The 23,671-nt window shown below is 34.4% G+C and overlaps 1 protein-coding gene across 2 annotated transcripts; it reads left to right on the top strand.

The window, feature by feature from the left end:
- Nucleotides 1-1,707: 1,707 nt before the first annotated feature.
- On the top strand, nt 1,708-12,667 carry LOC115442152 (lipopolysaccharide-induced tumor necrosis factor-alpha factor homolog). 2 transcript variants are annotated; one of them, XM_030167138.2, is made up of 3 exons: nt 1,708-1,964; nt 8,525-8,662; nt 10,983-12,667. In XM_030167138.2, the coding sequence occupies exons 2-3, from the start codon at nt 8,529-8,531 to the stop codon at nt 11,083-11,085; spliced, it is 237 nt and encodes a 78-aa protein (XP_030022998.1). In that variant the 5' UTR covers nt 1,708-1,964; nt 8,525-8,528; the 3' UTR covers nt 11,086-12,667. The 2 variants fall into 2 exon arrangements, with proteins under 2 accessions (XP_030022998.1, XP_037297272.1); XM_037441375.1 differs by lacking the exon at nt 1,708-1,964 and adding an exon at nt 2,268-2,299.
- Nucleotides 12,668-23,671: the final 11,004 nt, after the last annotated feature.

Below are 23,671 nucleotides of genomic sequence, written 5' to 3'. Positions count from 1 at the left end.
AAAGAGAATTATAATATATATGGAAACGGGAAAACGTCTGTCGGGTTAACTAGTAATACATAATAATTGAATACGCAATTTCGATAAAAATAATTTTAACCAAAAAATTAAACCGCCTTCAAAAACCACTCAAAACCAAAAAAATTTTCACATAACAAGTATATATTGGATACCAATTTTGGAGTCGGTGCCTAATTAAAATTGCTAGTTAAGCTAGATAAATACATTAACGAATATACGAAAACAATGCGATAACCTCTTTCTTTTTTTGAAGTCGGTTAAAAAGGGCACATGTCAGACATAATATAATAATATCTAGATCTATATCGAGAAATGTATATATAAGAACAAAACTTCTGTAATTTTTTTATTGCTAATTGAACCCAAAAATGAATAATTTTTTACACTGCCTTAGAAAATTTCCATTTTCTGAACTTTTTACGTTTTCGGACATGTCCTCTTTTCCAAATTGTTTATTAAATTATATTTAATTCATAAGTAAAACTACTGACATGACATTGTTGAGAATTATCATCGCTTTACACAGGAAATTATTATGTGGTCATTATACGGATATGATAAGACCTATGTGTCATTAAAATTTTTATAGTAAACGCTAACTACATTGTGATGCCTAATATAAAATGTTAGGTAACCAAAATCCCATACAAACGGTGATAGCCTAGTTGGTATTGAAACGGAATCCCGAGACGAATGTATGCAGGTCTAAAATTGTACCCTTTATATACCTGGTACGGTTTAAAAAGGGTATGTGAAGTTTGCCAATCCGCACTAGGCCAGCGTACTTAGGCCTAAACCCTCTCAGTAGTAGAAGAGGCCCGTGCCGATCAGTGGGATAGTATGTAATACAGGCCTGATATTATTATTTATTACAAAAACTCATGTTTGACGGTTTGGTTCTAGATAAAAACCGCGAGACTAGGAAGTGGCTTGCTTCACTGTACGCGAGACCGTACAATTTATTTAACCTGACATCAAATCCTATATGTCAATATCGATAGTAAGATATGTAGATATTTATAAAACCGATGTATGAAGCTCTCGTGCCTTCGCCTGCAATCAAAATTAATCAAATGAATTGGAGAAAAGTTGGAGATATAAATTGGTCATTTCCCTTTATAGAATTACAAGTAGAAAACCCAGAAGTAAAGCATTAGGGATAAATAAGTAGTCCTATAATGCAATTGCATTTAACTACTTAGTTAAACTGATGAGGCTCGTCTGCAATAAACACTGCATTGAGCTAAATTGGGCTTGTATTGAGACATTAGAAGTTGAGTGTCGAATGCCCAGTAATTAAAATAGCTTATGTCAACATATTCTTTAAATCGTAACAATACATCAGTAGTACAATGATGGCAGTAGTAATAGTGAATTCTGAATTAATAACCTTGACAGGGTTTCACATAAAACGCCCTACCATATATATTGTTAATATGGTGTAATGCAGGTCACTACAATTTAGGGCGAACCTATCGCCATTATGTCCATCCAAGGCCTAGGAAGTCAATATATTAATGCAAAAACTTAATAGAACGTTTATTTAATTTACTAGAACTTCATAAAATGTTATAAAATTGGACGGTCATTTTTTATACACCGCCTTACGCAATTTTTATAGCAATGATATTATTGAGGTCTAGAAGGTATTTATTAATTATTATAGTAATGAAGCAAGGTGAGTGTTAAAATTTACATCTGTCAGCTGTCACTTACCTCTCAGAGGAGCCACTACGAGTAGTTTTTTCACTGTCTCGTAAATTAGTCACTTTTATGAGTCACAGTGTAATCGTACGAGTGAGTGGGACAGCGAAAAGCGCAAACGACTTACCCATAGTGTATTTAGTCGCGTGTCGATACTACTAGCGTACAGTTGCGTTTATATCTAAATATATCGTGCCAGTGCCCTGTGCTGATTCTTTTGGAAGTGTAATAATAAAATTGTAAGTGAATTTGTTGTAATACTACGTAGATGTTTTGTTTTTGCGTTCCATCTGTTGCGCGCTGACACGGTCACGGTACACTTCTTGCGACATCAACTTTCATAAGCCGAGTATTATGTTGTGTACATTTTTCGATTACTTTAAATATACAAAATATCGTTTACCTTTTATGTGAAAACGTGTGGCCTCTAACCTATTATATTTTTGCTAGTAAGAATTGGCTTTATGTTTTATGGTACCGCGTTTGAGTAAAAAAATTGACCTTGTGAAGATTTTATTCTAACAGTGTTGTTGTAAATGTGAACTCGAATTGACGGTATGCGTTTAATTTTAAGGTATATTGAATTATTTCATGAGTATTATCGGTTATTGTCTAACTATATTTATAGATTTAAACTTTTCTAAATATACCTTCAAGGTTTTGATATCTTTGAGTTGTCGTGGAGCATAAACAAAACGGGTTAACGATTTGTTCCACCTGCCATAATACATATTTGAGAGAACGGAAAAAAAGTATTGTTCGTGGATTCAAATAAGGCAATTAAAGAAGGATATATGAATAAAACGGAACACCAAAAGTGCGGTTCACACAACTTACACATAAATCTTATCAGTTCTGGGGATTGGGGCGTTTGGGTAATTCGATCATTCCCAACCCCGGATTGTATGCAGAGACCACAGCATCCAACGGGGATCATCGACAACCTGGCTGGGGTTGTAGCATCCTAAACTTTGTCTTTTCTTTGATGTATTTTGTGAGTCACCTCAAGGTTATTGTTCTTTGACAATATTTAGGAAGTTAGCCTCATGTTACTTCATATAGCCTCAAATCGCTGCAGATGCTGAGAGCGTATTTTAAATGTGTGGGTGATTTCGAATTACCAAATATTATTATGGAGGTGAGTTGCTAGGCGGTGCCACGCGCAGGGCTGTAAAAGGAGGGCATTTCGAACTATTTCGACCGAGTTTAATGATGCTTATTGGTACAGAGACATTTTGTTAGAGGTTATCCTAGAAATTAGTACACCAGCGGAGCCGCAAGCAAGAAATATGTATACAAGTGTATACGTACTCCAAAGAAATGGACGTGTTTGTGAAGAGCCCCGCCCTACTCATATAATTTATACTCTGGATAATTTGGCACGCAACGCTGGTTAAATATTCTTTAAGTTCTTAAAAAAACCTAAAATCATTGGCGCCATGAACCTGTCGATGACGCAACCGCGATGACACTCGCGGGGTAACTACTGACTACCGTATTTTCCCAAAGTAATTTTTTAATGTTTACCTTGTGAACTCGAGTATAGCGTGTTTATTACGTTTAAATTCTACAGGTAGTGAATTAGGGTATAATATTAGGGTTTTACCACTAACGTGGCGTGCCGCCCTGACCTTATTTATTTTATGGTATTCTTGATGTTTATTTGTTAAGTTACACACTTTAGTTCATTTACACCTGTATCCATTGCTAAAACTATAATACGTTATCACTAGTATTAAGAATATGGTACTTTTTTATCACCGTTTGTATTAAAACGCGTCATTTGCATTACTTATTGTTTATGATTTCATACTTTATGGTCATTTCAATTTTATTGTTTTAAATGAAACTAGGTGTTGCTCGCGCCTCCACTTGCCTATTTTTTTGATTCTGTCACTATAAAGTAACTGTACTGCATCTGATGGTAAGAGAGATGCCGACCACATCTCATGCCATTCGCTACAATCATGCCTACTAAGATGCTTCTTCACACTACGGCGGAAGGACCCAGGATTTTAGGAAGAGAACTATTTCAAAAGACCTTTCTCGGCATCAAAAGTCCCAAAGTGTATTTTTCTGGGGTTTTAACCTGGACATCATTTATCTGCATGCCAAATTTAATTCAAAGTGTATCATCGGTTTCTGCGTTTACTTCTAACAAACCTCTAAACGCCTGCACAAATTTTTGCATGATATGTAGTTAATTAAAATACGAATGTGGTAATATAAAATATAATATAACGAAGGGGATTTCCGGTGCACAGACGTTATCGATGATAATACTATACTTAGTCTGGCCATAAATACTGTTACACTTAATTATAAAAAAATATTACATTTGAATTTCGAATCTGTCATTTTTATACGATTGTTCATTGTGTTTTCTCATTTTGGCGCCAATACATTGTAAAATATTTTGCGATATTAAAATGGTGTGGGGTGATAAAGAGAACCGAATCGCTGTGATAGCATTACACAAAGTAGGTATGGAGCCAAATGCAATTTTTAAAACTCTCCATACACTTGGTATTAGTAAAATGTTTGTGTACCGGGCTATTAATAGGTACAATGAGACCTCCTCTGTTTGTGACAGAAAAGATCTGGCCGTCCACGTAGTGTTCGTACGAAAAAGGTGGTCAAAGCAGTAAGGGAAAGAATTCGAAGAAATCCTGTCCGAAAGCAAAAGATTTTATCTCGGGAAATGAAGATAGCACCTAGAACCATGTCGCGTATTTTAAAAGATGACTTAGGACTTGCAGCCTATAAGAGACGCACTGGCCATTTCTTAACTGATAATTTAAAGAAGAATAGGGTGGTAAAATCGAAACAACTACTGAAGCGGTACGCAAAGGGAGGTCACAGAAAAATTTTGTTTACGGATGAGAAAATTTTTACAATTGAGCAACATTTTAACAAACAAAATGACCGTATTTATGCTCAAAGCTCTAAGGAAGCTTCCCAATTAGTCGACAGAGTGCAACGTGGACATTATCCGACTTCAGTGATGGTTTGGTGGGGTGTTAGCTATGAAGGAGTGACTGAGCCATATTTTTGTGAAAAGGTATCAAAACATCGGCACAAGTGTATCAAGATACCATTCTTGAGAAGGTAGTTAAGCCCCTTAACATCACCATGTTCAATAACCAAGTATGGTCCTTCCAGCAAGACTCGGCGCCGGGTCATAAAGCTCGGTCCACGCAGTCTTGGTTGGAATCGAACGTTTCGGACTTCATCAGAGCTGAAGACTGGCCGTCGTCTAGTCCCGATCTTAATCCGCTGGATTATGATTTGTGGTCAGTTTTAGAGAGTACAGCTTGCTCTAAACGCCATGATAATTTGGAGTCCCTAAAACAATCTATACGATTGGCAGTGAAGAATTTTCCCATGGAAAGAGTGCGTGCTTCTATTGATAACTGGCCTCATCGTTTAAAGGACTGTATTGCAGCCAATGGAGACCACTTCGAATAAGCTTTTTATATTTTTAATTGTTTTATATTTATGTATTAAACTGACACACTGTAAAAGTAATAAATGTTATTTGCAGTTAACAATTTTCTTTTTTCTTTATTACAATATTTATGGCAAGACTAGGTATTTAAACAATATCGTTGATGTTCTTTTACAAATTTTATATTTATTTAGGTACCTACATAGTTTAGGTACACACCACGTTTATGCTTGAAATTCTATACCTTTAAATTGTACAGTTACATGTGTATAATTTATTAGAGGATATATTTTGTATCTGACAAATAGTTCAGGATAATCCACAATACGATTGGACCAATTGAGACTTTCTAAAGCAGATAGTTGATTAAATAAGTATTTATGCTTCTTGATATCCAATATTTCTTTACTAATATTTATTTTGTTTTTTGGGTAGCAATTTTTTAATGTGACAACGGGCAAAGTTTATCGTGAAGAATGTTTGGAAGTATGAACGGCACCTATGACTGTATTATGACGCGGGCGGACGCTAGTACTCAGCTTATGTTATTAATATTAAAAATACAAGTTTTTGTAGACATGTTTGGATGTTAAAAGTAAACGTAGTCACAGTTGAATGGATTTGGGTGAAATTTGCACGAGGGTAGACCTTGTCTCGGAATGAACATAAAGGTTCATTTTTAATAATATCAGCCCTATGTTATAGACTGTCCCAGACCTGAGCACGGGTCTCCTCTACCACTGATAGGGGTTAGACTGATAGTCCTTAGTCCACTACGGTATTTTGCTTCCGTAGAAAATATAATAAGTAAAAATTTTATTTAATAGATGGCACTGACATCGCTAATAAATAATAATTGATACATTGATTTTGGGAGTTTTGTAACAAAAAGCGTTTTCACGCGAGTGTAGCCGCGAGCAACGCTTAGTGTAAAATAAAAATAAACATCAAGTAACTGTAGTGTAGCGTGCGGTCAACGAAATAGCTCAAGGCCTTCCTCTTCTCCCATCCATATCTTCAAGATGGTCGGAAGACACGACTCCTTTATTTATTCGAATGTTTACGATAGAGTTCTCGATATTAGTGGTTTCTTAAAAGGTTTTGTTTATAGTGATAATTACAATGAATAGTCTCGGTTACTTGTTTAAAACTATAATAGCATTTATAAACCTATATATTTATAATTTAAATATGTAGGTTTAGAATGCGAAGAACAAACAATTGGACCTTTAAACTCATAAACTGCTGATAAAGATTTACATGGAATTTATACCGCTGTAACATACACACATATCACGCATTAATCCAATGGGTATGCAGAGGTGCAACCAGGGCACCCACTTTTCGCCAAGTGTGTTCCGTTCCATGATGTGATAGAGAGCGAGCCTAACGCCGTATCGGGCATGCCTATACTACGCCACCGAGGCAGTCCTCTATGCCGCTGTAAATAGATCAAAAGCTCAAGAATATAGTAAATAAGTATATGTTACATTTAGCCTCAAATAGTATACGCCAGTAATGTATTCACAGTGAATCATTCTTAACCGTTTGGTTCTTTAAACCTTTAAACCCGCAACGTATTTTTGCAGTGCGTGACAAGAAGAATATCCACTTTATACAAGGGAAAATTATATCTACACTATATCACTCATTATGCGAATCATAATCATTGTATAAAATGTTGCCATATTCTTCATAAGTGAAGTTTTATCCTGTTTGCTGTTGCGCCAAGTCTAATTAGCTATGGTCTTATAAAAACTTAAATACCACGATCTCACACAGAAACAAAAAATAACCACATTGTAAACTTATTATTTCTTAGAAGGATTCCTTAGCTATGATTTTATAGAGTTTTATCTATAAGAAGTTGTTAGGTTATAACTGCCGTGTTGGGTCGCGGGTTCGACGTCCGGGTAAAATGATACTGGGCTATTCAACTTAGTATTAGACCTGAATCTAGAATATATCCCCGTTATGACTGTTAGCTTGACATCCTTATACATTACTAGCTTTCGCTTGCAGCTTCGACCGCGTGAAGGAGTTTTCCGGGATATTTTTTTTCCGACTTACTTCATATGTATCGTTATATTATCACCAAATTAGACAAAATCATTATAAATTGTAGCCTATGTGTTATTCTAATGTATAACCAATATTACTATAAAGTTTCATCCCAATCCGTTTAGTAGTTTTTTCGTGAAAGAGGAACAAACATAGTATATCCATCCCCACAAACTTTCGAACTTATAATATTAGTAGGATTGAATGGAATAACAATTTGAAAAGTAGGTGCCCTTGATGCGTCTCTGCCTAACCTTCGGAGATAAAAGGCGTGAGTGGATATGTAACATTTAAGAAGATGAAATAGAACTATTACGTCATACTCAATACTTACATTAGATACATTGATAAGGGTATTTATGGGCGAAGGAGATTCTGGAGGAGAAAACATTTGAAGACCACTTGTGTATATTCAACCTATAGTATAAAACATAAATAAAAAATGACTTCAAATCGGAACACAACAGGGGTTCACACTGGAGTAGTAGATGGTATAAATTAGTGATACCTATCTACTCCAAAAATATTAACGCATCAAATACCTAACAACAATAGGGCAGTTGACAACGTCGGTTAAAATATATTCATCAAATATGTATGTCATCCAAAATGGAACTGAAAAAGGATTTTCTAAATTCACCCCATAATAAATTCGTTATAAAACTACGTAATTTGGTGTAATAGGTAGATGGCAAAGCAATCTGTGACGTCACCAAGTGTCGCCGACCATGACGCTGCATGCGTGAGAAAGAGATAGTGCTAACCTTACCATGCCCAATTTTGCTCACATTATTTTAAATTTGATGTCACAGAAGAATTCCTTTTTACCGACTTCAAAAAAAGAAGGAGGTTATCAATTCGTGTATTATTTTCATTTACATATAAAATAATGTGCAAATTTAAAGATACGAAACTATCCTATTATTTTAACGACACCTTGGAATAGGATATAGTTGGATGATAGTCATTAAACTCGGGTCACGATTTTAAAATTTGCTGGCGGTCGCCCAGTGGCCAAAATTCAACTGCAATACATAAAATTTTTGAGCTTTAATGTTTCTGCACTTCTCTATATTAACTTTAATCAGGCCAACTCTTACACTCCTCCTTGTCCGCAACGTTCTTAAAAGGGGTGCAGATATGTTTCTTCATGTATTAATATAATATAGATATCTATAATTATAATTATTAGAAACGAACACATACATCGCTGGATATGATATATGTAGACTAAGACTTGGGTTGACGTATAGATTACTCCTGAATTAATAATTCATTTATTTTTTACAGCAATATGAACATCGCTCCAGTCGGCCCCAAATCCACTAACATCGTGTGCCCGTCATGCCACGCCACGGTAATGACGAAAGTGGAACATAAGTCCACAACCAAGACCCACATTATCGCCTTATTCTTATGTTTGTTTTTGTAAGTATCACCTACAAGGTTATTTTGGTCATTATGCTAATCTAATAAAGTAATGTCGTTGAAACGCCGGGTCCTTAGGTAATATTCGATGATATTGGGTTTTTCAACTTATCATCTCGTAGTCTAAATTTGTACCAGATAATTGCTGTAATGTTGCCCTCTATTTTATTTATGAGTCTGAATTCTGAGTATGTATCATTAATTATATTTTATGCATATTTTGTTTCTTAATTATTAATTTTTTATTAGAGCAGTAAATAGAGAGAGTAGAGATCTTAAAAAGTAAGTGGTGACGCTTCCAAATTTTATGAAGACATGTGTTCATGTAAAGCTTAAGGGCATGCATTTCTCAAGTTATTTCAAGAAATGCTAAGGTCTAACAACGTGGTACAAGTAAACTTTAGATTTAGTATGTCATGGGCTGAAACAGTTTGTTTGGATTCTGTGTGTATTGTTTATATACTAGTGTGTATGAAGACGAAATAGGTTATTGCGTACCACTATACAAAAATATTATATAAATTCAGTTAGCGCGGTGGATAAAATTATAACATCAACCCTGTATTTATAATACCATCCTACTTCCTTAGTGCGGGTTGGCGGACTTCGCATACCTTTGAATTTCAGTTTGGAGGATGGTCAAGCGCACTCAAAGAATTCGTTAGATATGGTTTTAGCAACAAATAAGCCTTCATTTGTTATTTTTCTTCTGGTTTTATACTATTAGTCAGGGAATGAAGTTCTTCCTGGAACCCATTCTTTGCAAGTTTTATTTTAGTTGATTTTTTTTACAAAGGAAGTCTTTACAACGCTTTCCGTAATAGCGTAACTAATCGTCGTTAATGCAATTTCGTCTTGACCTCCGAAACTTGCTTCCTAGATTATTTTTTACGCATAGGCCTAAACGTCTTTTGCTGTATGACACTAATACTACAGATCAGATACTATGGAGTTTTACAGATGAGTGTCAATAATGTATTTTTTGTTCTGGTTCGGGTAATACTTCACATGAACTAAGTCTAGTGATTTATAATGTCAACCCACAATAGAAGTTTTTACGTCATTAAACAGTAACGCTATTCATGCTACATCGACTATCTTACTTACTGAATGTATATAAGCTAATCCTGGAATCCTAAAATGGGGCTCGTGTTACAAAACACTGTGAAATTAATAGTAACTATTGATAAGGATCTATAAATCAATAAATCAGTTATAGTTCCTTGTTTTTACAATGACTTACAATGAATTTTCGTGGAGATATCTTGTACATGTATTGGATAGGAAACATAGCTCATATTTATTGTGTTTGTCCGTCCTAGAATGTAACTTAGAAATATCAGGAATATGCCATCAGATTAGATTATTAATAGTCATTGATAGATAAGTAAAAAATTGAGTTATTGCGTGCATGTATGGCATTCATTTTATTAATCTTTATAACATTGGATTTTACTAGTGATTATCTATGAAATCATGTTTGTTTTTAACTCGTGAGGAAATAATGTTTAACTTGCAATCCCTGTTTGCTTTTGATAAACAGATTACCACAAGTAGCTGAATGTAAATGTAATAAACGTTTATTATGCCCTTTAACTAGCTACGGCATTCCGTAGTTAGTATCAGAATATTTTCTGTGATATAACGAATATCTACAAGCATTCTAGAATTGAGAGCTAGGTTTGGTGTATATTATAATTAAAATTCTCGGTGGCATTCCCTTTTGGAGACACCATTGTTATATAAGAATTATGCCACGTTGCATTATAACAATGGTTCGACCCACATATATCGTCGAACTGATCACAATGACAATCAAAGTGGAGTAAGACCACGCCTGTCTTAATGCATTGTAGATTGAAATCGTGTCAGTTAGACTAATAACATCAATGATATTGCTAGAGTCAGTTGTATGAGCAAGGCAATAGGCCGTCAAGAGTAGCGGAATCGGGGTAAGGCAGCATCGGGTAGTTGAATACAGGCTGATGGATGGATGGAAAGGATTTTTTAAGCATGATAAACGAGACAAACAATTAGATCGCTTATGTACGATATGATCCATAAAAAATTGCAACACTACTCAAACATTGAAGTACATAGAAAGTTGTGAGGTCCGTTGCATTCGTCTCTCTAAGACCTACAAGATACCAAGTCTCGTAATTGGTAATTAAGCTGGTAATTATGTATTGCAAACCGGGCCACAACGGTATAGGCACACTGGTGCTTGGCAGCAGAAATAGACATGGAATTGTTATCTAGACGAACCCTCGTCTATAGCAGAATCACCAGTTAGCAACTATAATGCATTGTTTATTTGCAGGTGCTGGCCATGCGTATGTGTACCATACTGCATGGATTCATGCCAGAACGCAAACCACTACTGCCCCAACTGCAACTCCTACCTAGGGACTTATGAACAGTAAATCAGTGGGTGTACCGTCGACTTTTTTATTGCCACGTATTATTAAGTACAAACTTTCTATGATGCAGATCTTAACGAGTGTCACTGATTATGTTTAGTAATGTATTTTGAGATCTCAGAGACTGAGGCTGAACTTTGTGTATTTTTAAATAAAAAAATATTAATTTGTAATATGCTTGAGGAAAGATGCACACAAATAATAACTTCCTTTCAAATAATTGCTTTGTTCAGATTTGCCATCTTCAGTCTTACTTATAAAAATTTCGCAAAGCTATGCTTAGTTAAAACATAAATTTACTCGATCAACTGTAAGTCAAAACCCGTCATCTTAATAAGGTTTAAACTAGGAGCCGGTGATGTTTTTGACAGCTATTTAAGCAATTCTTAAACAACTCTTAACGCTAAAACAAGTTTATAAGTAAGACTGCTTATCCTTAGAGATAGTTGGAAATTGGGTATTTTTGACCATTATTATCTTCTTTTTTATTAATGTTTCTTTGTATTCTATCTTTGTTTCTTTTCATTTCATTTGTTTTAGTCAATACCAAGTTACTTTGATATTAACGACCTCTGAGATATTTGCATCATTAAAAAAGTTTTTAAGTCAAATAGTTATAAGATCTTAACACTCTTTCGAGAATGTATTTGGATTATAATACCAATTTTTAAAAATCACTTAATGCAATAAAGCTATAAAAAGGACTACAAGGTACCAATTATATAAGTCATCAAATAGTCTGATTGCACGCAGTTGGGTAGCTGCAGGTAGCCGTTGTCGTGACTTGACGCGGTGTAAGAAACTATACGCTGTAGCGATGGATTGCGTAAGTTCAAATACGTCAGCGTGCTGATGAATATCAAGAGTCATGCAGTTTCTCTGATTGTATTGTATAGCGTGATAGTTATCTTTGTAACAATCTAGTAAGGTACCTTCTGTATTAATTCGCGAAGTAGTTTTACCTGTCTACAAAGCTAGTATAAGTGTATTACCTTAAAAAGGAAACTGTAAGACCACGTACAGAATATTAACAAAATTTTATATATATTTTGTTGTTATATAAATAAATATATTATATAAAATTATGTTTGTCGAAATTAAATCTTATGCATTTTAGTACACAGCCACGTAAGGAATGTTACTATTTATACTCGTATATGCAAGAAATAATAGTTATTTGCGGAATTTTCTTAATATAAAATATTAAGTACTACCTTCCACTATTTGTCTTTTGACTTCCTCTTTCTACATTTGTAATAATTATTCCGTTAGTCTTAACATGTTTTTATTATGAATATACTACTACTTCATGTTAATATAATATTTTAATTCACCAAATGTGTGAAAATATAAATAAAATCAATTTTATTTTTTTATTTTTAGTATCTCTGAAATATGAATGCCTTATAATGTCAATAACATTTTTTTATTACGTTTTTGGACGACTTTGCATCCAAAAACGTAGGAAAGAAAGATTATATTTTATTTATAATTCCAATATTTTTTTTATTTTACACATGTATGGAAATTCATATGCTGTGTTTCTATAATATTAAGTAATAAAGATTTTTTAATTCAAAATGTTTGCATGCCTTTCAAAATACCGTCAAAGATACTGTGTAACTAACATTAGTTAATATCGTGTATTTTTGTTTTAGGAAGGGTTAAAAGTAAACGTGTTTACTCAGTTATCAATGAATATATCTTCTTCTCTATTCTGTATTTACTTTTTTTTTCAAACTTACTCGATATTTACTTGTACTAGTTACACGATCTCGCACTATACCAATGATTACAATATTATGTTCATATAGATGTCATGATATTTTTTTTTGTTTTTTTGAATGACGAGACGAGCTTGCCTTCCCTTTCGCCTGATGGTAAGCGATACGACCGCACATAAACAGTAGAAACACCATCCAACGCCTTAAATTACAAAGTATTGTTTGGTATTCCACTGCGCTCGTCATACTAAGACATGAGATGTTAAGTCTTATTATGTCCAGTAGTTACACTGGCTACAATGCCTTCGAACTGGAACACAACAGTGACTTCACACTGTTGCTTGGCGGGAGTAATAAACATTGCGGTGGTACCTACCCAGGCGGACTCTCACATATGAGAGACCTACCAGTGTAAAAGGTAATCATTTTATTGACTCAAGAACTACAAACTCAAATAAACATGATATTAAAAAAAATAAAAACCATTATCAACGACGTAATGAATCAACAGATCAATCGTTCCATATGAACTAAAAAAAGCACTGTCTCGTTTATTTATATTTTATCTGGATCCATTCGGGCCCGGCGCTCGGGCGTCACTACGCTACGACCTCGACCATATGTATACCTGTTTATTTTCTATTATAGCATACACTGTGGTATTGTATTGCAGTACGACTGTTGTGCTGAAGTCCCAGGTTCGAGGCCAGGGCCGGGTAAAGAGAAATTAGGTTTAACTGCTCTGTATTAGTCTGGAATTTGTGCTGGATATGGTGATAGGCTTGCTATTGGTTACATTGTGAGTGCGGGAAGGGCTGCTAGCCTGGTTGCGCCCGCGTCATTCTGCAAAAGATAAATAATAATCCGTTAGTAATCTTTATTCTCTGAATTCAAAACTCTGAACGTAAAACAGTTTAAAAATAACGCATTTGTACTGTTGTAATGTACTGTACTCATGCCACTATCATTAATCAGAACATATATTGCCGTTTGTTTGAATTACGATAATATTATACAAGGCGAATACACTGATACAGACGTAAAGTATTTCAGAGAAACACTGGATAATTAAATTGTCATAAATTATATTGCCGATTTTTTTTTATTAATTATGTATGGACAATGCAATGTATATTAGGAAACTTGTTTAGGCTTAATTATGTGACCGTTGCGTCATTTTGGTCCAGTTGCGTTGGAAGATATAAATATCTTAGACGCAACGTTTAAATGTATCGAATTATATTTGTACCACTTATAGAATCCAATGTGGGAGCGAATATGCTTTTTAGAGTGTTTCGGAAAGGAGATGGTTTAGTTTTTACAACCGCGCCGTTTGCCTTGCTCGCTTCTGGGATAGCCAGTTCCTAGCAAATTGTGTTTGATAAACTTCTAGAAATGTTGCCTAACTTGGAGTTATTATGTATCTGAGCTGATTAAAATTGATCAGCAATAGTGGAAGTGTTGAACAATTAATTAGGGTAGGGCCGGTGGAAACCTCAAGGTGCCCATAAACATTAATTACCATAGGAGCGATTGCTGGCATCCCAACCCAGCCTTTCTCGTTCTACAGCTCACAAACCTATACTACCATTAGATCAAGAAGGAAATATGAAACTAAACATTACTAAACCAAAGACTAGGTCTCCGGTGCTAAGCAGTCCTGGATTTGTAAATAGGCGGTAAAGGCCGCGGCCTATGGGCGGCAGCCTCTTAGGAGCAGCATATTTCAGAGGACCCTCACTCGATTTAATTAATCATTCGTTTATTTAACTTTATTGGCTTCCATAATACAAACAAATGAAAAATTGTTAAGTATTTTAGACACCTACATACATAAACATACCTACATGGGGCGGCGGAAATAAAGTGGTCTACACTGATAAAACATATAAATCCGACACTGGTGTTCAATGAGTTAGGTACAATAAAAGTATATTTTTTTATATAAAAATATTTATAATCGTCAAATAGATCGTGATTCTAACATAAGTATTAGCAGCTTAATATAAGGGTGAGTCGCTTACATAAACTGCAAGTTTCCACCCCCCGACAGTCTACGCTTACGTATATTTTTATGAGCGGAAACACTTCGCGCAGTTTATTGCGGTTCCACCTTCAATGTATTGTAAATATTTTATATTTACTCATAAAGGACATTGTAGATCTGATTTACTACGTCAAAATAGTGTAACGGAATATTTGAGGAATTTTAACGTTCGCAGCGAGGTATTCATACGAATCAATGAATGCACGATTTTTTAAAGTTCTATATTATAGGTTATTAAGTAAATTTTCATAATTGATGGCGAGGGAGAGAAATAACTATAATAAATAATAATGTTTTTTATAATTCATAAATTAAATAATTTTACAATAAATATTATAATACATTTATAAATTAAATAAATAAACAATTCTAATAAATATGTATAATTCATTTAAGTTATTTTTGAACTCAGATAATGTTGGGCTGCTGTACATTATCACGCAAAACACATGTGTTCTGCTCTGTGCGCGTGAGCAACTATAACCATTTTGTGAAATATACACATTTCCTATTATAAACCATATTTCACTCCGAAACACCAAAACTGTATGCGGAATGCCATCCGTATAGTAGACAGACCAGGAAATATAATACCGAACGTATTCTACCATTAATTTAAATCCTATGCAAAGATCTTAAGTCGGTTAACGATGAAGTTTGTTCATTGGAGTCAGGCGCGGTCCAAACTTGGCTAAACCGGGCCCGAGATGCACGGAGACGTTCCAATTAAATTATTGCCGGTTCAAAGGCAGAATGCATAACGGCCGATGTGCCGACAGAGCTATGGAAATGATTTTAGCAAGTTGAGCAACGCTGGTGCCTTCTGTCTGGATCTAGCACAATGACGTTAGTTACGGGTCATATTGGCAGCAATTCAAATGAAAAAACGATATGCTAAACTGAAATACTTAGTCTGGCCATAAATACTGTTACACTTAATTATAAAAAAATATTACATTTGAATTTCGAATCTGTCATTTTTATACGATTGTTCATTGTGTTTTCTCATTTTGGCGCCAATACATTGTAAAATATTTTGCGATATTAAAATGGTGTGGGGTGATAAAGAGAACCGAATCGCTGTGATAGCATTACACAAAGTAGGTATGGAGCCAAATGCAATTTTTAAAACTCTCCATACACTTGGTATTAGTAAAATGTTTGTGTACCGGGCTATTAATAGGTACAATGAGACCTCCTCTGTTTGTGACAGAAAAGATCTGGCCGTCCACGTAGTGTTCGTACGAAAAAGGTGGTCAAAGCAGTAAGGGAAAGAATTCGAAGAAATCCTGTCCGAAAGCAAAAGATTTTATCTCGGGAAATGAAGATAGCACCTAGAACCATGTCGCGTATTTTAAAAGATGACTTAGGACTTGCAGCCTATAAGAGACGCACTGGCCATTTCTTAACTGATAATTTAAAGAAGAATAGGGTGGTAAAATCGAAACAACTACTGAAGCGGTACGCAAAGGGAGGTCACAGAAAAATTTTGTTTACGGATGAGAAAATTTTTACAATTGAGCAACATTTTAACAAACAAAATGACCGTATTTATGCTCAAAGCTCTAAGGAAGCTTCCCAATTAGTCGACAGAGTGCAACGTGGACATTATCCGACTTCAGTGATGGTTTGGTGGGGTGTTAGCTATGAAGGAGTGACTGAGCCATATTTTTGTGAAAAGGTATCAAAACATCGGCACAAGTGTATCAAGATACCATTCTTGAGAAGGTAGTTAAGCCCCTTAACATCACCATGTTCAATAACCAAGTATGGTCCTTCCAGCAAGACTCGGCGCCGGGTCATAAAGCTCGGTCCACGCAGTCTTGGTTGGAATCGAACGTTTCGGACTTCATCAGAGCTGAAGACTGGCCGTCGTCTAGTCCCGATCTTAATCCGCTGGATTATGATTTGTGGTCAGTTTTAGAGAGTACAGCTTGCTCTAAACGCCATGATAATTTGGAGTCCCTAAAACAATCTATACGATTGGCAGTGAAGAATTTTCCCATGGAAAGAGTGCGTGCTTCTATTGATAACTGGCCTCATCGTTTAAAGGACTGTATTGCAGCCAATGGAGACCACTTCGAATAAGCTTTTATATTTTTAATTGTTTTATATTTATGTATTAAACTGACACACTGTAAAAGTAATAAATGTTATTTGCAGTTAACAATTTTCTTTTTTCTTTATTACAATATTTATGGCAAGACTAGGTATATTCGGGCCAGTTAATGAAATCAGCTCTGCGATCAATTCAAAATAGATCGTTTGAAATTTTCTTCTCTTATGTTTAGGAGGTTCCAATTAATTCGTTAGTAGCTTAGCGGGAGTGGATCCTACTATACATGTGGTATTGGAAACGTATGTATATTATTATAATGTGCAATAAGAGGACCATTAATCGTTGTTTTAATTTCGATTGACATTACGGTGCGGGAATGTTCTTGCCAAGCACATCACATCTCAAATTCTACAGTTACGATTCTACTAAAGGATATTAGGAGTAAATAAAATTTATTTTGCAATTTATACGCATCGGTATTTCCTCTTTCCCATAACCCAATACCACATTATTGATTAGCGAGAGATAGTCATTTTTTATCAGCTGATAAGACCAAGAAGAGATTTGGACGGCATTTCAAACACAATATGGTGTAGTAGGCATTTAGCCGTACAAAGAAAAATACCGCTTTTAAAAAATAAACAATTAAACCCATCAGACGAATATCAATTAATCGTTTCAATTCTATCGAATACTTTATCAAAACGAAGCATTATTATTATGGTTTCCCTGTGTGTACCCTCCATAGAATAAAATTGTAGCAATCCAATACAACAGAAATACAACGCAGAGCAAACTATTGCATGAATCCGAAACATTCACATCGAATGAGTGTATGACAGGATGGAGGTATTTTGCTGGTATTTGCTAAATTGAATGTTCAGTGAGACGATGGGTAGTATGTTTACATTTATCAGAACTCGCTCTTATGTCAAGGTATTTATGGTAACTATTTGCTATTTTTTCCTAGTGGCAACATGGTTAGTTAGCTGGAGAGATATAAAATCCGATAACTACTTAATTGAGACTTTTTAGTGACAAATTTTGACGTCAAAATTCATACCCACTCGCATTTAGTGAAAGACTTCACCATTATCATTATCATCGGCCTGTTGCAGTCCACTGCTGGACATAGACCTCTCCCAAGAAAGACTTGAATGTTTCCAATAGTAAAGTTAGCAGCAGTGAGGCATTATATATTATTTTTTTCCCTAATTTTATTGATTCATTGTTGATGTATTGGAACGATAACATGGCAAGTTATGTAGTGGTCGGTCCAATGATAAATAAAAGACGGGTTATGTTAATAGTAGGTTCGTACTGCATCTCTTAATTATTTATATTTTATTGATTTGATTCTTTATTGAATATTGGTCAATTTTATGGTTTAATTACTTATTTATTATTTTTTAGGTTAAATTGTATAATTGTAGTTGTTGTATTTAATTTTTTACTGTTTTGTTGCTCATGTTTTATTGTATTTTATTCTCGTTTTCTTTGAATGTTTAAAATTATACCTTTTATATTGTTCTTAAGTTGTTCATAAGTTCGCATGCTGTGATCATGTATAATTGTAATGACATATTATTTGTAGCTCTATGAATTATTATGTATTTTGTATTTGTTTGTATTTATGTACATTATGTTGATGATCCTATAAATAAATAAATTTAATAAATAATAAATTTATTTTGTTATTGGAAAACCAACAGCTAAAATACATTTTAATAAATTACAAAATAAATCAAACAAATGGCCATTTACGGGTTTTCCCGAGTACGTAACAGATACTATGTGCAGTTTTATATATCATTGTAAATAAGAGTATTTAATAATTTTGTATGTCACCACTATGTCGACTTAAGTCAGGCTATTTTGTAAAGAAATAAAGGTTAGCCACCGTCGCACCATACTAATGCTTGTATTTAATGAAAAAATGCTGTATTAAAAGGAATTAATACAGCTCTAGAGATCCATATTTATTTATCCAAGATTACCTTTGCCCAATGTTTGAACACTAAAAGAGTCGATGACAACTTTCCTTCAATAATTTTCGCTCGTCACTACAACACGGCTGATATTTGTTCTATAATTATTTAATGCCATCAAACAGGATCAACGTCGACATGTGCATACAACTGCAGTATACACGGATTGATATTAGGCTTTCAGCTAAACGCAGGTCATTAGTGGAAGGCACTATGCCGAGTTGATTACTCGCCATTTGGCCTCAAGTGCGTGCATGACAAAGCGATAGTATTAAGAGCGTCTATACAATTATTTCACTTATCGAGTACCTATATAGGTATCTATTTAGTGTGATCATAGGATGTGGTAATCACGCATTACTGTGGAGTTTCTAGGTAGGATAAAAATAAAAGTTTCATTTTATTAAACTATCTATTTCTATGCTATGAAATGTACGAAAATAATTAACAATTAAGGTAATGCATTGAATAATACACATAATCTTACTAATGCTTATCATCAACGTGAATGTTAGTAAAATTCTTTGGATGTTTGTGAGCTATTTATGTTCGAATATTTCTAAAAAACAGTTGCACAAATTTAGTTGAAATTTGACACACGGATAGCCCTGAATTAACATATAGACTAAGTTTATCCAGGTAATTCCTCCCGTAGAAACTATTTGATTTTTAAAATAGATGGCGCTGATTTCATATAAAAGGCGAGACTTTGTGCCAAGAAAGACTTTTGATGTGGGTGAAGCCACGACCAACAACATAATATATTATTAGCGTTATATTTATTACAATCTATATTCTTATTAATACGTGAAAAATAACTATTTTAACCACATTGCGCGAGCGGAGCAATTCATTGGCTTAATTTAGTTTGCTATCATATTATTAGTGGAAGGAAAAATATATAAAATATGTATATTTTTTCGATGGTTTCTATCATTATTACTGATGTTATTGTTTCATTATATATAGTGTACTTGTATTATTTTTTCCTCTACCTAAATAAAATATTATAGTTACGTTATTTAATTAGTTATCCACAAGATAGAACTACACGCACACATTTTTTTATTTCTGAATTGGGATGTTATATCTAATAATTATTTTCACATACATTTTATTAGGATTGAAACATTTTATCAATTTTATTCATTTATGAGTAGTAAAATCTAAATTTAATTTCCATTATCAATAGCCATTAAAATCCAATTACCAAACTCAACCCTATCTACAAAGTGTCCGATAAACTAATTGTGAAGTGTCAAACCATCAAACAGATCAATATCCCAGACAGATATACAATATGTAACGTAGACGCACTGATTTCCGAAGCCAAGCCCCTCAAGAACATTTCATAGAAACTAATCAATTAGTAATCGACGTGTTTACTTTAGAATATGTTATAGTTGCACGGTATAATGAGCAGAGTGTTCAACATTAATTGGTTTGCAAATCCAATTAGGTTGGTCTCGATACGCATTAAGCACGTACGCCTCATTATCGATTACTAATGACCTAGCGTCTGAAGTCCGGTCCTGCGTTGGTTTAGTATTCCGATCAATTAATCGCCGTATTACACTGAAGTCGAATAGTCATAGTCGAATATCCCTATTGCTATGGGACTGCGGAGTTCGTTCGATATTTTTTATACTCAGTCCGCTTTACTTGTTAGGTGAGAGTCCGCCTGGGTACCACCGCAATGTCTATTTCTACCGCCAAACAGCAGTGCGAAGTCATTGTTCTGGTTTGAAGGATATTGTAGCCAGAGTAACTACTGGACATAATAAGATTGTCTCAGGGGGGCGAACGCAGTGAAATATCAAACAATAGTTTGTAATTCAAATGTTGGATGGTGTTTCTCCTGATTAGGGGTGGTCGTATCGCTTACCACCAGGTGAACGGCAAGCTCGTCTCGTCATTCAAAGCAATAATAAAAACTCAGCCTCACCTTAAATTATTCGTTTTTTAGGTGGGTATCTAGCAATTGCACTTTGGGTGCGTTTTTGTTTGAAATTTTGTTGTTAATAGCCCATAAGTTTCAACAACACCCTCTCGATGCTTGAAAGACTTGAGCTCGCGAACCAATAAGTATTTTCTAATAGTAGAGACAAGTGCAGGTATATTTCCTTTTGTCCACAATAACATGTATGCCGACTCAAAAAACCGTCATATGCAGATAGCATTCGAAGAGAAAACATTAAATACGAAAATCACTCATTAATTGTTTAAAACCATTGATATATAAAATAGAGCTAACATGACTAAATTAATTTGCAGTATATAACGACAGTAGTTTGCCTGTCTAGTCTATAACAATGGTAGTATGTAAAGCATTTATTTCAAAAGCTGGACCACTTTGACTACGACGACTTTAGACAACCTGGATTTGACGGGGGTTTACGTTGGCGTGTCGAAAAAATGGGGTCCACAATTTGTAAGTGGGAGTCCACGAACATTTATCTGGATTGATTAGTAAAGTACTAAAATGTTGGCTTGACTTCACGTAGGCATATAATATTGATAGGGGTCGTAAGACAACATAACCGTCCAGATGCCCTCCGCGATGGCTTGGTGATAGTGGTAATGCAGTCTCCCTGCAAAATCAAAAAAGGTCCACCGGTTCCAGAATTTCGAAAGTAGTCTATAAGAAAAAAAAAAACATTTCGGAAGCTCTGATGTATAGGATGATAGTTCATTATTATTTTTAGTTACAGGCCAACAAGAATCATCAGATGTTTTGTGTTTTATGTAGCCCATAAATATCCACAATTCCAGGACAAGGGATGGACTGATGAACATAGAGGAGAAAAATAAGGTCAACTTTTTTAAATTGGCATGACAACGTAACCTTACTGCCTCAGATGGTAAGCGGAGTGGACGGGACTCCTACCGTCGACTGACGACAGATAACTTGCCAGTTGAAACAATTATGAAGGATTTACACAGGTGATACCGGAACATGAAACGTTTGCCTATGCCACTGTTACGGATTTTACATTTTACATACGGTGGTCGACATTCGAGCGGATACAGATATCATACAATGTCACAAGACAAGTGTATACGTAAGGAAAAGGGGGTGTTTGAATTTCTAGAAATTTCATCCATAAACGTATTATCAATGGTTTTCTGTGACACAGAAGTCCTACCCAGGTGGAGATATATATGCTACAGACAAAGTGGTTGACTGGTAGAGGACGCCTATAATTATAATTAGATAAATCTATGATGGTCCGAAAATCATATATGAAACATAAAAATAAAATAAATATGTCCACAACGTGACTAACACACCTATCAATAAAAACCTAACATTTTTGTTGTTAAAGATAATACTAGCTTGGCAAAATTCGAGCCCGTTCAAACAGTCGACCGATAGAATAACTTGTGTTACCATCGACAAATATTATTGTTGGCTAACCAAACAGCACACTCGCTACGTCCGTGTTGTAATTGCAAAATTAATTAAAACTTTATTCTTTGCATGCTTTGTAATTTTGTTGTTAATGTTTAATTAATAAAATATGTTGTGTTTAATCGAGCGGCACTCGTTTAAAGTTTTATACGCTTTCATTAATTTCTACTTTAGTTTTTGGAGTTATTTATTTTTCTACTTCAAGTACATTGTACATGTTCCAGACCACTTTAGCTTATTTAGAAGTTTACCTTACTTTCGCAATGAAATAAAATGAGATTTATTCCTTTATTATATTCTACAACAATTGATCTTGTTCCAGGCAATGTTTTCTATGATTGTTTTCGCCACGAAAAAAGATTATTGAGTTGCGCAATTTTCTAATATTTACTCAATTTCCATCGAAAAATCTTTCTCCGATGTTGTCTTATTGGAATCCATAATTAAATAAGGTTAGAAACTAATATCTACAAATAGTTATTAAGGCAAAATCTAATTAAAACATTAATTTCAGAACAAAATACGTTGATCATTGTTATAATAAGACCTATACAAGGAAACATGTCATAATAGATGAAATAATAGGTAGTTACACCCAACGATAAAATAAAATTAGTATGCATTAAACGGGAATAATGCCAAAGACACGATAAAAGCAGGAGCGAACTATTATTGTTCCTACAAATGTTATAAAATAAAAGTTTCTTACTTGGCAATGAATTAGCCGAAACATAATAAAGACAATTGGAGCGACTGCGGGCCACCCCTCGGGTTTATTGTCAGTCGTTTGTCGTTTCAGTGCGGAGCTATTTATTAATAGGGCTGAGGTCTGAAGTTGTATTGAAAAATAGCACCAATTAAAGTGAGTACTTAAGTCGTGAAAGATTTATTTTATTTCCATATTGTGAATGTTAAATGATGTCAGAAGTTGATAAATAATAATTTAGGTTTAGTATATATAAGATGGAACTACGTTTAAAAATAGAACCAAAAATTGGTTTCCTTAGGTCAGTTTACATGTTTATGAATCCTTTATTATTTTGTAATTGGCATCAGTGAAATCTACGGGGATATCCTATACCTACAGACTACCATAAACATATTTCTATGGCTTTAACATTTTAGATACCCATAAATATATTGTTATAACAAACAAAATGACTGAAAAATATAAGCACCAAGTTATTTAATGTATTAATTAAATCAAAAGTAAACTTATCAAACGAGACATTTCTACATAGGCATACAAGTTAAAACCAACCATTTGTACAATGGCCAAGTAACAGCTTTGTAATATCTAATCTGTACACACATCTCTGACGCAGACGGGGTTTAGACCATAGTTTACCGCTCAGCCGC

Source organism: Manduca sexta, chromosome 22 (genome assembly GCF_014839805.1).
Source record: "Manduca sexta isolate Smith_Timp_Sample1 chromosome 22, JHU_Msex_v1.0, whole genome shotgun sequence".
NCBI lineage: Eukaryota > Metazoa > Arthropoda > Insecta > Lepidoptera > Sphingidae > Manduca > Manduca sexta.
Note: the sequence above shows the minus strand (reverse complement) of the source record. Positions and strands in the feature narration are given on the sequence as shown.